At 44.9% G+C, this 15002-nt stretch overlaps 1 protein-coding gene across 1 annotated transcript; it reads left to right on the top strand.

Moving 5' to 3' along the window:
* Positions 1-7533: 7533 nt before the first annotated feature.
* On the top strand, positions 7534-14614 carry LOC115078574 (taste receptor type 2 member 40-like). The gene is made up of 2 exons (XM_029581503.1): positions 7534-7664; positions 13535-14614. Exon 2 carries the CDS (start codon positions 13634-13636, stop codon positions 14612-14614), a length of 981 nt encoding a protein of 326 aa, XP_029437363.1. The 5' UTR covers positions 7534-7664; positions 13535-13633.
* The last annotated feature ends 388 nt before the right edge of the window (positions 14615-15002 follow it).

Below are 15002 nucleotides of genomic sequence, written 5' to 3'. Positions count from 1 at the left end.
AGTTGAGTATCATGGGCTATCACATGGCACATTGGACTTAGATACAACACTTCTAATCTCTCACCCTGCATGTACATCATGATTGCACATGAGGCCAGGTCTGTCTTTAGACTGGTGTAACCACTCCAGTATTCAGGCGACTCTGCAGGGGACACTGAAATATGGTAGCTTTTGTTTCTCCTTCAGGACCAGAAAGAGAGAGAGGAGCAAATCTACGTTTATTTTGTTTGCTGTCTGAAGTATGTATAAAAATTATTTAAAGATGTTGTTTTGAGGAGAGAAATGGTGCTTAACTTGACCTCTGTCCTGCCCATGGGTCAATCTGATCAAACAAAAAAAATCTCAGATATATTTTAATGTATATTGTTTGTAAATATGAATGTACAGCATATTGGAACAGAATCATGTAATAAATACTATATCACATAGAATTGTATTTTACCCAATGCCTTCTTACTTGTGGATGATAATGGTGAGGTTATACACTCCCAGAGAAAGAAGAATGGAAGAGTAACCTTGTGGTTAGTGCAGCAGACTGGGAAGTAGGATAGCCAGGATTCAAATCCTATTTCTTCTACTCCTAAATAAATTTCACAGTACATTGCCTCAGGTATAACTTAGATTGTAAGCCTTCTTGGGCAGGGAAATAATTGTAGTACTTGCATTGCAACTTGCCTGAGCTTGGCTTTAGAAAAGAAGAGTAATTAAATCTAAAATCTAAATCAAATCTAAATCAGATTGTTCTCAGCAAAAAGAGAAACAACTGGGCCATGAGCCTCCATGGGGCAGCTCAGCTTACAGTCGTGAACTTCTCTGCATGAAGAGCTTCTCTACAACAGGAGGGTAGTGGAGGAGCTTTAGGTAGAGTCATTTGAGTTTGTGCTCCCAGTTATCAGGATGAGGGACCGCATGGATGAGTAACAGTAAATGTTGATCGGGCAAACACAGAGCTAGGAGCTGGCGATGGGAAATGTGTTGAGGATCAGCAGGATCTGGGACACATAGAAGGAGATAAAGAGAAGGGAGGTGTTGGTTCTGGCTTCCCCCATGCTGGCCTCTTTGCAGGGCTCAATGAACCCCAAGGCAACTCTGCTCCCTGTGACTGGCATGTGCGTAAAGAGAGGTGGAAGCACCAACCAGGAGAAGGGGCAAACAGCAGCCAAAGATATTGCTGATGAGCAGGTAGGTGAGCCTTAGGCTTGGTACCACCTCTACTGTAGCAATGGGCATCGGATCTGCTGGTGGGTCTGGAAATGTTAAAAATGGCAGGAACATTGAATGCTAGGGAGAAGAGCATGGACCAGAAGAGTAGCCAGGGCACAAGCCTGGAGATGCCCCTCTTCAACCAGACTAAGAATGGGTGAGAGAAGAGGATAGTCTGGAAGCAGTAGATGCCACAGAGGCAGACGGTGAGCGAGAAGCTGCAGAAGATGGTGACAAGGAGTAAGACAGTGAAGATGGAGTAGACCCAGTCAGAGAATTAGACATTTTCCCAGAAGTCAATGGTGGACATGGTGCCCTAGAAGCAGATGTTGAAGACAGCCATGGTGAAGAGGATCAAGTCAGAGGGGATCAAAGTCTGGCTCTGCACCCTGTCTATGAAATTCATGACCCACCAAAACAATGAAAGTGTTGGTGAGGACTCCAGCCACAGAGTTGTATCAGAGCATGGTGAGGGAGACCAAGGTAACGAGTGGAGGTATGACTTGTCTCCTGCCAGTGCTGGAGCTGGCAGGCATTATCAGAGATATGAGGAGTATCACTGTGTTGAAAGATCTTGTTTTCTTACAGCATGTGCAAATCCATGAGGATAAAGCAGTGGTAGGTCATTGATCAATGTCAATATTTGTTGGACATTAATTAATTAATTAGTTAATTGTGTTGTCTGCCTGTCTGCTCAGGCAATGATCATGTGTACTATGTAAAGGAGACCTGCCTCCTGCTCTGGTTCTAATGTTGTGTGCAGTATAAAGGAGAACTGCCTTCAGTGCAAACTGAGATCATGCATATTACACAGGAACATAGTAACATATTTAAATGAAGGCAAATAAAGACTGACATGGTCATCCAGCATGCCCAGCAAGGAGTTCAGGATTGTAATTTACACCTCTTGCAGATCATCCTATTACCTTCTGTTTAAGGTTGTAACCACTGTATCATTCAGATTACCTCCCATGCCTTTTTGGACCCACAGTAGAGTCATTCCATGCTGTTTTGAGCTGATCTGATGCTCCATGTTTAGAAGCCTCCTTCTGGACCAGTCTTTGATTGCGTGTGCTGTGCTTTCTTCGGACACTTCTTGTTTCCTTGTATCCACTGGTTTCTCTGGTTGTCTGATCCAGCTCCTGGACCCCTTACCACATATATCTAAGAGGGAGAGTTGAGACGTCTGGTCCCATAGGAGTGCATGCTGCAAGCCATTCCACTCAATGATCAGTAGTATAATAGGTACACTGTCAATCAAAATTGCCAGCAACCAATCAGTGTTCATTTCTGATCTAATCCCCCCACCCACTCCCCGCCTGCTCCCACCACCCATGCCCCTTCCACTCCCATAGAAGTGACTGGACATAGCCCAATCCATTCTCTGCCACCAAACCACACCCCCAGCTTGCCCCAAACCATGCCCATAACTCTGCTCACTCTCCTCCCACCCCACAGAAGTGACTGAATTAGCCCCTCCCATGCTCCACCCTAAGACATTCCCCTTCCCATCCCCAAAACACACCCTCAGCCCCAAACTATACCCAGTATGATGTCACTGGAAATGACCCATGACACCTTTTGATGACATCAATGGAAGTCCAACCTATCCTCAAACACAAAAATACACCCCCTAGAACATCATCAGAAATGGCCTTGTCACTTTTAATGACAAGTGCTACGGGGGGTGGGGGGGGGGAGAGGTGACAGAGCCGGAAAGAGGCCTTTCTGACCATTATTTTATTTTCAGAATCAGAAAGCTAAAGCTTTTCATGAGCAGCTACTGTCTTTCTGTCTGCGGATCATGTTTTGATTTTACCGTTGCGTTATCCGGAGCGCAGACTCTGATCTCTGTGTATGGTGGCCGGGATTGTCGGTCCCCTGGTAGGATGGAGCCCATAACCGTGTTTTTAGAGAATTCATTCACAGGAGTTAAAGATAGAGCTACTTTAATTGCGTCGTATGCACCAGGATCTGATAAATATTGGACCTTGAGGTCTTTTTTCAGGATTAAGAATGATGCCGACATTTCTATAAGTGGCAGAAAATTGCATTATTTTCAGATGTTGCAAGGGAAACTTAGGCGAGATGAAACAGTTTTCTTTTGAAGAAGTCGGGAGTTCTGGTTCTTGGTGATTCCTTTCTTGGAAGATTCCCTTGCAAACGTCCACTCAGATATCAAGGTAACAATGGTGTACAGAAAATGCCATGTTGGCAAAAAGAGGACAGAAAAACCAGGGAGGATAACTTTCAGAACTGCTCGTGCTTGCTCATATGCACATGTACGCATGTTATAAACTACGAGTACATCTGCCTGCAAACATTCTTGTGTAAGTATAAAGCATAAGCTGTGCAAGTTCAGACTTATCTGGATAAGTAGTGGCATTTATCCGGATAGGTTCCAATTTACCTGGCTAAGTAGCGCTTTCAGACACATCCGGCAATATCACCTCCCTTTTTTATGCTTAGCATTCCTCTCCCTAGGCAGCCAAGCATCTTTCTAACTTTTGCTGTCATTTTATCCATCTGTTTGGCCACCTTGAGATCATCAGATACAATCAGCACCCCTCCCCCTCCCCAATCGCAGTCTTCCTTCATGCTCAGAATAATTTAATCTCCAAAAGTGGACCTGTCCCTTGGGTTTTTGCAGCCAAAATGCATTATTCTGCAGTTTTTGGCATTAAGTCTTAGTTACCAGACCCTGGACCATTCCTGGAGCTTCACTACATCCCTCCTCATATTTTCTATACCTTCCTGGCTGTTTACCCTGTTGCAGATTTTGGTATCATGCGAAAAAAGACAATCCTTTCCCCACAGTCCTTCTGCTGTGTTGAAAAGAACTGATCCAAGAACCGATCCCTGAGGCACACCGCTAATAACTTCTCCCTCCTCATAGTGAGCTCCATTTACCATTACATTTTATCACCTCCCACCCAACCAGATTCTAATCTGGTCCTTCACTCTGGGGCCACACAAAGGGTGCTCAATTTATTTATAAGTCACCTTTGTAGAACAGTGTAAAGGGCCTTACTGAAATCCAAGTTCACAACCTCCAGCTCTCTCCCTTCATCCAACTCTCTGGTCTCCTAATCAAAGAAAATGATCAGATTCGTCTGACAAGATTTACCTCTGCCTCAGATCACGCAATCCATTGGATTCCAGAAACTGCGCTCTCCTTTCTTTTAGCAATGATTTCATTAATTTGCTCAGCACAGAGGTCAGACTAATCAGTCTATAGCTCCCAGCCTCCTCCTCACTTCCACTTTTATGAACAGGATTTGCATCTGCCCATCTGCAGTTCACCAGAATTACTCCTGAGTCTTGTCTCTAAAGAAGCATTGAAAAAGTCGGCCATGCATTTCAAGGGTAACAATCAAAACCAAGCAACTGTCAAACCCATCACAAAATTACTGCCAGCAACATTTTTATGGGGTGAGCAGCCTTCCTGATAATTCAGAGAATGCTGCTTGAATGTGTTTTGCTTTTGGACTTGACTGTAGAAACAGTCCTGTGCTTTTTCCTTAATGTCTGCATAAACGTCGGAGCCCAGAGTTGAATGTCTTCTGAATCCAATTCCCCTTGCCTCCACCATCAAAGCAAAGAGTGATGTTGCAGTTGTGTCACAAGCATCAAGGCTACTTGCTTAGGGGTAGTAATGCCCATGCCTTCTGTTAAGGGTAGTTAGTAACTACTGCTCCATGCAGGTTACCCCATGCGCCCTTTTCTTCATTTCCAATTCCTGGTCTTTAGGGATCCACAGTTTTTATCATAGAGCCTTTTGAATTCATTTACTGTTTTCATTCTTGCCACCCAAGAGAGCTGTATGTGAAGGCGGGCGTGGGTGAAAGACCGATGCACACAGACTGAGAGAAAATCCAGTGGGGAAGTCTCAGAACCAATATCAGGAAATATTTCTTCCTGGAGAGGGAGGAGGGAAGGAGAGAGAGGCACATCAGGGGCATTATTAAGTGTTTGAGAAGTATAGAGAGAAAGACATGTATCAGAGGGCCTCCGATTTCCCATGATTTTGTGGCCTCAGGATGATCCAGGAGACTGGCCAGTTCCTGCAGTTCCTTCATTCCCATCTGACTGAGAATAGGTAGAAAACCAATTGTGAACACAAATTTATTTTGGAGGGATCCCCTTTAAAGATGGCCACCAAGACTCTCCTATATTTTCCATGTGAGGCCAAGCCCCCTCTTCCCCCTCCCCTACAAAAGGTGAATTGCTATGGGCTAAGCAGCAAGGAAATGCAGAGTGGTAAGGAGGTGAGAGATGGAAGTGGCGGGTGATACTGGAGGTGCACTGGGAAGAAATAGAGGGGGAAGAGCGCCTTGTGGAAGCCCCCAGATCTTAAGAGGGAAAATGAAATCACTTCTACGGAAGGATTTTCTCAGCGAGCTTCCTTCCCCAACCTCCAACTCTTAATGACTCCATGACAGGCTCAGAAGAGCAGGAACCTGAAATGAACGTGTCTCACCAAAACTGGTACCAGGTTTGCTTTAAAGAATGTGTTTTGCTTTCTGACAATGTGTAGACCTATGCTATAGTGCTTCTACAGCCGTGGAGATCGTTTCAAGCCTAGGCCACCTTCAATTGAAAACGTATCTGTTTACTAAGAACTTAAGAACCTGCCACACTGGGTCAGACCAAGGGTCCATCAAGCCCAGCATCCTGTTTCCAACAGTGGCCAATCCAGGCCATAAGAACCTGGCAAGTACCCAAAAGAACCTAATATTAGTTAACTCCTTCTCAGCCGTAATTGATTTAAATAATAAGTACTGTTAATGAATAATTTAACAAAGTTCGCAGAAACTATCAATACGTTATTTTAACTTTGTGTTATAGTATGTATAAATAGTAATGTTTTAACTATGTATGTCTCATTATAAACCACCTTGATGGACAGATCCTGCCCATAATGCAGTATATAAAAACTTTTTAAATAATAAAAAAAAAAAAGTGCTGCTTCAGAACAGGACTTCAGGATCCGAGTTCCACCAAACACTCTTCCTGAGATCTCCTCAGGGTCACCACCTCACCCAAGATCAATGGAATGGGCCATTGTAGTCCTGATTTTGCCCCATTGCATGCAGGGAGTTGTAGTTCTGTTGACCTGGGGAGACAAACAGGAAAATCAGAGGTATAAGTCCTGGGCGTGTGATGGGTCAAAAACAGATATGGATCGGCCTGTTCCGTTGATGTGGGGTGAAGTGGTAACCCTTGATCTTCCTCCTTCCCCATTCATCAGTTTCTTATCTCACAATAAAAATGTTTTCCTTGTCTCAGGGGACTAGAACAGGTGCCAGAAAAACATGTTATTATTATTTCATCTTAATCCAGGCCGGTAGGTAGTGAAGTATCAATTATACAAGCAGCATAAGACCTCTTGAACCTTCTCTGTAATTATAGAGAATTATAGTGTGTGTGTAGGAGTGGGGAGGATGGTCCTCGGGGGGGCATCCACTAGACTTTATATAGTCAGTGACTGGGCTGTAACTACCCACAAACATCACTTCACCCCCTCCTGATTATGTCTATAGCGTTACAATAGGTGTGCAGCACTATACGGATATACCTAAGAGACAGTCCCTTCTCCATGGGACGCATGGGGCACTGAGTGTGCATTTCTCAAAAACAAACTCTGGCCTAACAGGATCTGGGGGCTTATTTCTTCTCCCCCTCCCAAAAAAAAAATAATAATCTGGGTACTGCATAAAAAATTCAGGATTGTTGTGGTGGAGGTGTTGGAGCTGGGCAGGAATTCCAGGACACTTTGAGCTTCGGAATCAGAAAACTTCCAAAGCAGGAAATCACTGTTCCTTTTCTTAAGATGAAGCAAAGTGAAAGCGGCTTCACCTCTGATTTTAAAGACAATAGAAAGGGAGGTGGGAGCTGTGAAGTGTGAGAAGGAGTTAGCTAGAACTCCCTGCCAGAATCTCCTGTTCTTTAAAACCCTCCCAGCCTGATCTTATCTGTAAGGCTGGTTCTTTTCTCTTTTTCTCAGAAGCTTTCCCCTGCCTGAATAAGATTGATGGGAAGGGAGCGGAGGGGGGAGATGGGTAGGGAGGCTCTGCCTTTCATGAGGCTGGTGAGGGTTTAAACAGGCAGGTTGCAGGTTCCTCCTCTCAGATATAAATTCAGTTTCTGGGTGAGGGGCGCCCCTCAGGAATTTCAGGGCATGGGGTTAGAGAGAGTTTCTGGGTGGTTTTGTAAAGAGCCAGCGAGATGAGGGCAGGGTGGGCGCTGAAGCCCATGGTTGAACTGCTGGGCAGATGTTGGCTGCAGATGTGATGGAAGCTGCTGCTGCCGCTCCTTGTCTGTGTCTCCGGGAACCGCTGCTGTCAGACAGCCCCCGAGGAGGGGTCCACGGTCTCCGGTGCTGCTGTAGGTGTTCTGCTCTCTGCTATTCCTGCTGCTCCCATATTCACCCGCAGCCTGGTCCTTATTGCATCTTACGGGTAAGTGATTTCTCTTCTCCCCTCTGCCTTGATTGAAGCACCACAGCTCGACCTTCAGGTGGTCTGGAACAGTGGGTTCCAATCCCAGCATGGTATTCAAAACTACTAGGGAACAGGTTATACATTCGTTCATTTCCAGTTTCCTACTCCCTTTCTCTCCCCTTAATAGTTCCTGTATCTCTGGTTATTGCCCCTGCTTTTCCTTCCTGCCCCTCTCTCTCCTCTCAGCAGTTCCTGTATCTCTGGTTATTGCTCCTGCTTTTCCTTCCTGCCCCCTCACGTTCCTTCAGCAGTGACTGTGTCTCTCTTTACTGCCTCTACTTTTCCCCTCCTACCCTTCTCTCTCCACCCCCCCCCCTCTGCAATTTCTATATCTCTGGTTATTGCCCCTGCTTTCCTCCTCCCTACTCCTCTCACCCCCTTAGCAGTTCCTGTATCTCTGGTTATTGCCCCTGCTTTTCCTTCCTGCCCCTCTCTCTCCTCTCAGCAGTTCCTGTATCTCTGGTTATTGCCCCTGCTTTCCCCTTCTACCTCTCCGCCCCCTTAGCAGTTCCTGTATCTCTTATTATTGCCCCTGTTTTCCCCTTCTACCTCTCCGCCCCCTCAGCGGTTTCTGTATCTCTGGTTATTGCCCCTGCTTTCCTCTCCCTACCCCTCTCTCCCCCCTCAGCAGTTCCTGTATCTCTTATTATTGCCCCTGTTTTCCCCTTCTACCTCTCCGCCCCCTTAACAGTTCCTGTATCTCTTATTATTGCCCCCTGCTTTCCTCTCCCTACCCCTCTCTCTCCTCTCAGCAGTTCCTGTATCTCTGGTTATTGCCCCTGCTTTCCTCTCCCTACCCCTCTCTCCCCCCTCAGCAGTTCCTGTATCTCTGATTATTGCCCCTGCTTTCCTCTCCCTACCCCTCTCTCCCCCCTCAGCAGTTCCTGTATCTCTTATTATTGCCCCTGTTTTCCCCTTCTACCTCTCCGCCCCCTTAGCAGTTCCTGTATCTCTTATTATTGCCCCTGTTTTCCCGTTCTACCTCTCCGCCCCCTCAGCGGTTTCTGTATCTCTGGTTATTGCCCCTGCTTTCCTCTCCCTACCCCTCTCTCCCCCCTCAGCAGTTCCTGTATCTTTAGTTATTGCCCCTTGTTTCCCCCTCTGCCTTTCCCTCTCCCTCCCCTCAGCAATGACTGTGCCTTTGGTTATTACCCCTGATCTTTCCCACTGCCCCCTTTCTCTGCTGTCAGGTTTACCTGTATCTTTGGTTGTTGCTCCTGATTCACCTTATTTGAACCAAGGAGTGGGGTAAAAAGAAAGCTTTGCTATATCTCTCTATAAAGGACTTTATATTATATAATGTGATTGAGGAGTATTAAATCATGGTGGAGGCTTCCTTCCTTCCTGAAGCCATAGCCCTGGGATGTGTAACAGCTGGAAATGGTCAGAAAATCCACGCATAGGTCACACTGACTTTCAAAGCAAACTTTCCCAGGTGGCTTTGCTTCGAAGCCACCAAAACTACCCGTCCACACTTACTCCTGCTAAAATGTGCGCAGAATATATAAGCCCGTACTTTTATAAATCCATAACGCCCTGCTATGTTTAGACATTATAAATCCATTTTTATAAATCCATTTTATAAATCCATATTTATAAATCCATAACGCCCCGCTATGTTTAGACATTATAATTAAGCCGCCGTTTCTTTTGTTTCATTGCCTTTTCTAGTTCTCTTCAGTTACACTGTCCTATACCTCTGACTAGCCTAGCCTCCAAGTTAACTACCCTTGTTATATGTAACTTCCGCTTCTAGTGAATTGTTCTTGTTTAAGTTATACCCTTTGTTACATGTAAACCGATCTGATATGAAATTTTTTCATGAAGGTCGGTATAGAAAAGTGTTAAATAAATAAATAAATAAGTGCAAACCCCTCCCCAGCGCCAGGCCAGGAAACCTCTGCCAGTCAGTCCAGGTCAATTTACGGGGCTGCAGGACGGATGCACATACGTTCACCTGCATTTTATAGCGGAGCGGCTCTGCGGAGAAAGCACTGTTTTACCCAGGGATATGCCTCGTCCCCATTTTATTTTAATTTGATATTTTTATTTATTACAAAACTCTTTTTTCTCTGGAGGGTAGAGAAAGTAGAACATTTTTCTCCACGGAAAAAGAAAACAGTTCCGCACAGATCGTTCTTATTTTTCACCGAGAATTTAATGCTAAGAAGTAAGCTAAAATGAAGTAAGGTGGAAAAGAAAGGCAAAACCCCTCCTCTGCTGTATTTCCAGGTCCCTCCCATTTTTTAGAAAGGAAAAATATCCTCCCCTGCCCTCGTGACACCCGGGAATCCTCGCGCCAAGGCTCGCAGCGCGTAGAATCTTGCGCTGATGCAAAGTTTGCAGGTGGGGTCTCTAAAAAAGAAAAGCATTAGGGAAGGAACTCATTGTCCTCGGGTATCTTCCGATCTCAAAATAAAAATAACCCACACCTTGAAAAACGGACCTCTGAGGACAAGGCGTTTGTGATTTTGACATAGAGGCGCTCTTGGATTTTACCCTTCCAGTGGCCGGGATTGTCGGTCCCCTGCTAGGATGGGTTGGAAGTGTTTGGGATAGAGCAGGCTACCTATAGCTCCTCGTCGCTGGTATTTACAGAGAGTAAAGGGGGAGAGAAGGAAGCAGACTCTGCGGTTACACCGCGATGCAGAATCCGATTGTGAATAAGGATCGGGTGGCCCCTCTGATCTTTCTGCTCGCCATTCCTCTTTCTCTTCTGCAGGATCTTACTTGATTGGGGGCTTTGCTTTCTTCTATTTATTTATATTTAATACTTCTAGACCACCTTCCTGATCTGAGAATCTTTCAAGGTGGTTTACAAAAAACAACATAAACAAAGGATAGGTAAAAACAAATAATATAAAACAAGACCAAACTCTCCATCAAACAATAAATGGCTAAAAAAAACGATCATTAACGTATCCATCAGCAGCAACCTGCCACATTTTTTGGACGTCTTACAAACATCCTACATTCCTTCAACTAAGGATCCTCTGTGTAACTCAGGCTTTCTTTAATTTAATCCCTCACTTTTCTCAACCTAAGCTGAAGGCAAGTTTCACTTATTTATCGTAGATATGTTCCCTGTCCTCAGAAGGCTTACAAACAGGCAGATACAGAAAGGTGCATTAACCCAAATGAACAGGATTATCTGCTCTTCAATGCTCATTTTGTGAGCACAAACCTTAACGCCGATGGAGCAAGGAGTTCACGCTCACAAAATGAGTGTTTAAAATTTGTAATCAGCTTGGGATCTTGCATGGAAATTCCATGCTATTGAGGGCATTAACTCCCTCATTTATCAAAATGCGCTACGGCATTTTTGCATGCATTAAGGGCTTATCGCACGTGATGCATATCCAGCATGGCTCTCTGCTTCAACGGCATGGGAGAAAGGCTGATACATCACGCATTTCCAGCATAGCTCTCTGCTTCAACAGCAGGGGAAAAGAAAAACTGATGCTTCACGCATATCCAGCATAGCTTCAACGGCAGGGGAGAAGAAAAAAAGGATTCGCACTCACAAAGCGGGGAGTAGCTGGCTTGTTACGGCGGTTACTACCCCAAACCAAATGTGCCTGATACTTCACTTTCGATGCATATCCAGCATGGCTCTCTGCTTCAACGGCATGGGAGAAGACTGATACATCTTGCATTTCCAGCATAGCTCTCTGCTTCAACGGCAGGAGAGAAGAAAAACTGATTCTTCACGCATATCCAGCATAGCTCTCTGCTTCAATGGCAGGGGAGAAAAAAAAACTGATACTTCACGCATATCCAGCATAGCTCCCTGCTTCAACGGCAGGGGAGAAGAAAAACAACCAATAAGGGCTGTATAACATAGTCTGGGTAGAACAAGCATGGGTGTAGCTTGCTTATTGCGGTGGTTACTACCCCTACTACCCCTAACTAATCAAGCTAGATATTTCACTTGGATGCAGCTCCATCACTGCTCTCTACGTTAATGGTGGGGGTGGAAGGGAAATAGAACCAAGAGCTAAGAGAAACAGATAAGTATGAGAGAAAAAAATGTGTGAAGCTTGCTGGGCAGACTGGATGGGCCGTTTGGTCTTCTTCTGCCGTCATTTCTATGTTTCTATGTTTCTATATGAAAAGTGCCGATAACACATGTGATAGCACCATATTGTATGGTGAGATGCAAATCCGAAAAAGATGATCAGGGACCTTGGATGAGAGAGAGAGAGAGTGAGAGAGAGAGAGAGAGAGACTAGCCATAATGCCATCACCCTAGATAAGTATTTATATCTCTGTGGGAGGCCCACCTAGTAACTCGAGGTGAGGTTCAGGTATTAGTGTAGGGGTTAGGGGCCACTTTGACATTCTACCTGGGTTACATCAAGCTAGATTGAGAGAACATTGCACAAATCTCATCTTTGGGTGAGTGTCCTCACTCCGAAGGTCATCAAATCTTCACAAGAGAGCACTGTTCTGTTTGTACGTCTCACATTGAATGTCTGGACGTAATTTACGATAGTATGCGAACAAAATGTTGTTGTATTTAACAAATTGCTGTAAATAAGTTCCTATGCTGTTATGGTTACTCCTCTCCACCTTCTCTGCTGCTCTTTCTTCTTCTTCTCTCTGTCTAACCCCCCCCCCCCCCCACTCCCCTTCTCGCCTACTCCCTCACCCCGCTCCCTGTTTTTGTAATTTCCTCCTTTCTTGAGTTTTATTGTAAACTGGCGTGATGTGCCCCACGAACACCGATATATTAAAAGCCTTTAAATAAATAAAATAAATAAATAAATGTTTGCTTTTGATCTAGTCACGTTTCCTGTCAAGCGCTCTATCAGCGTAGTTCTCTGTTTATTGTAAACCGATGTGATATCCATTTGAATGTCGGTATATAAAAACGGATAAATAAATAAATAAATAAAATTAATATGAAACAAAAAACCCAAAAATGTATTTTCCATGCATATCCCGATTTCCTTTTCAGTGAAAAATCCCAGCTCACGCTGCTTGAGAGACCCCGTGGGGGCGAGTTCCTCTTCCAGTGTTGCGAGCCCCCTCGCCCTTTGAATCCGGCTTGCACACGGCTGCTCTGCTTTGGCGCAGTGCGATACTGTGCTGGGGAATTTCTCTCTTCTCTCCCCAGCTCTATGAAAATAAAATGCTGTGCTAGAATAATTGGGAAGTTAACATTTTCACAAATACATAACGGCAGAAATGCAAGAAGGATGATTTATATTTTTTGTTAACCTAGTTCGATGTCGCTGTCTATTGCAGCCATCAGATATCCAAGGAACTCCCAGGAAGGATGTTGGACACTCATCAGCTTTTGGAGGCCTAGAGGAGCCTCAGATGTTTTATGGCCTTGGTCTTTTGGGGTACAAAGTAACTCAATAACTGTCTGCAGATAAGAACCTCTTTGCCAAATGCTTCTGCCCAGCTGTAACACCTACTCAATCTCTAGTTATCTCCCCATCCTTTGCCCATACCACCGCCATCTGTATCTGACCCAAACATACTTTAAATCCTTCATGGTTTTGGTTGCTGCCATCTCTGCTAACACAGGTGATTCCAGGCATCCACTGGGCTAACACAATAGCTCCCTGATTTAGGGAGGTGCTGGGCCAGTCTTGGTTTTCCATCCATTGAATGCTGGGACTTCTGATTCTAATTTCATAAGAAACCGGAAGTACATCTCCATGCATGAAATGGTAGTAAACCAGGACTGTCTCTGTCTCTGTCTCTACCGACTGGAATCCATAGAGTAGTAAGCATTGCACTCTGATTGTCCTCTGTTCAACTTTTCATTTTCTAAATAAATAGCCTATTAATAAATGTCTCCTGCTATTCTTTAGAGACTGTCAAAACCCCTGAAGAAAAGGCAACCACTGCTGAGGAGTCCACCTAAGAAGCCTCTAGGAGAGCAACGTGAGCTGAAGTTGCCAGGAGACAGCATGCTACCACTGTTCACGCTCATCTCCATGACTGTCCTGGGGCTAAGTGCCCTAGTTGGAATCCTGACCAATGTGTTTATTGTGGCAGTGAACTGCCTGGACAAGGCTAAAGGCAGGGCCACGAATGCCTGTGACCTCATCATGTCTACACTTGGCGCCTTCAATATCTGCTTCCAATGCACTATGACAGCCAATGACTTCTGTGTCTTCTTGTGGAGTGAGGCCTATTTCTCAGACCAGGTTTATCCTGTCTTCAATACATTCCTATTTTTTACCATTTTTTCAAGCTTCTGGTTCACGGTCTGCCTCTGTGGCTTCTACTACCTCCAGATCGTCCTCTTTACTCACCCGATTCTGGTCCGGTTAAAGCATAGCATCTCTTCTCTGGTACCTTGGATGCTCCTCTGGTCTGTGCTGATCTCTCTACTCATCAGCTTGCCTGCAGCATGGAGTATTTATAAAGACCCAATCAATAACATAACTGGTGACAACTTCACACTGAACACTACCTTGGATGAGGCTCTACCTAAGATGAACCTCTATTATCTGCTCTTTAGCAACATCATTGGGTGTTCCTTACCCCTTTTCCTTGTGGGAGTCTCCAATATTCTCATTGTTATGTCCCTCTGTGTACACAGCAGGCGGATGGAGCAAGGGGGGGCCAGCTTTAGTACATCCCGAGCAGAAGCCCGCATGGGAGCTGCCAAAACTGTCACCTCCCTTCTGCTCCTTTATGTGTTTTTCTACTTCTCAGAGGTTCTGATGTTCCTGGACATCTTCCCACCATCCAGCCCTTGGATGTGTGTGTGTCTAATGATCATTTATGGCTATTCGCCTATACAGTCATCTATCTTGATTCTGGGCAGCCCCAAGTTGAGAAAAATGTCCACAAGGATGTTCCACCGGCCAAAAATGGGGATGAGTGGCCATGAGCTTCCAGGAAAGAACATATCGATGCTAAATGGAACAATTTCTCAGTAACAACTTGGCTTTCCATAGCTCCTGTGAATTTCTTAGAACTTCCTTCTATGTATCCCACGCTTCTCTTGTCTCTTCTCTGTCCCAGTCTATACATCTCTGGTGAAAGATCTTTCTTTGTTTCTTTAGATTGACCTTCTAGTTTTTCTTCACTCAACTCTCTCTCTCCCTCTCTCCAGATCCTGTCTTGAGGCTTTCTTCTCCCCCTGTGGCTGTGAGTAATAATCTCACCCTGATTCATTAAAGTGCATTGATGTGTTGGTGTTTGACTTTTACACTTCATGTGATTGTAAAATGTTTTAATTATGCTAAGAGTTATAGAAGTCAGGGGTGCTCATTCTGTTCCTTGGGGCTCCCCCATCCAGTTGGGATTTCAGGATATCTCTAATGA

Source organism: Rhinatrema bivittatum, chromosome 16 (assembly GCF_901001135.1).
Source record: "Rhinatrema bivittatum chromosome 16, aRhiBiv1.1, whole genome shotgun sequence".
Taxonomy (NCBI): domain Eukaryota; kingdom Metazoa; phylum Chordata; class Amphibia; order Gymnophiona; family Rhinatrematidae; genus Rhinatrema; species Rhinatrema bivittatum.
The sequence above is the reverse complement of the archived record's forward strand: the minus strand, read 5'-3'. Positions and strand labels throughout refer to the sequence as shown.

What these genes read in the sequence shown, in the direction of transcription:
- LOC115078574 (XM_029581503.1), top strand. Translation starts at nt 13,634, where the DNA reads ATGCTACCACTGTTCACGCTCATCTCCATGACTGTCCTGGGGCTAAGT.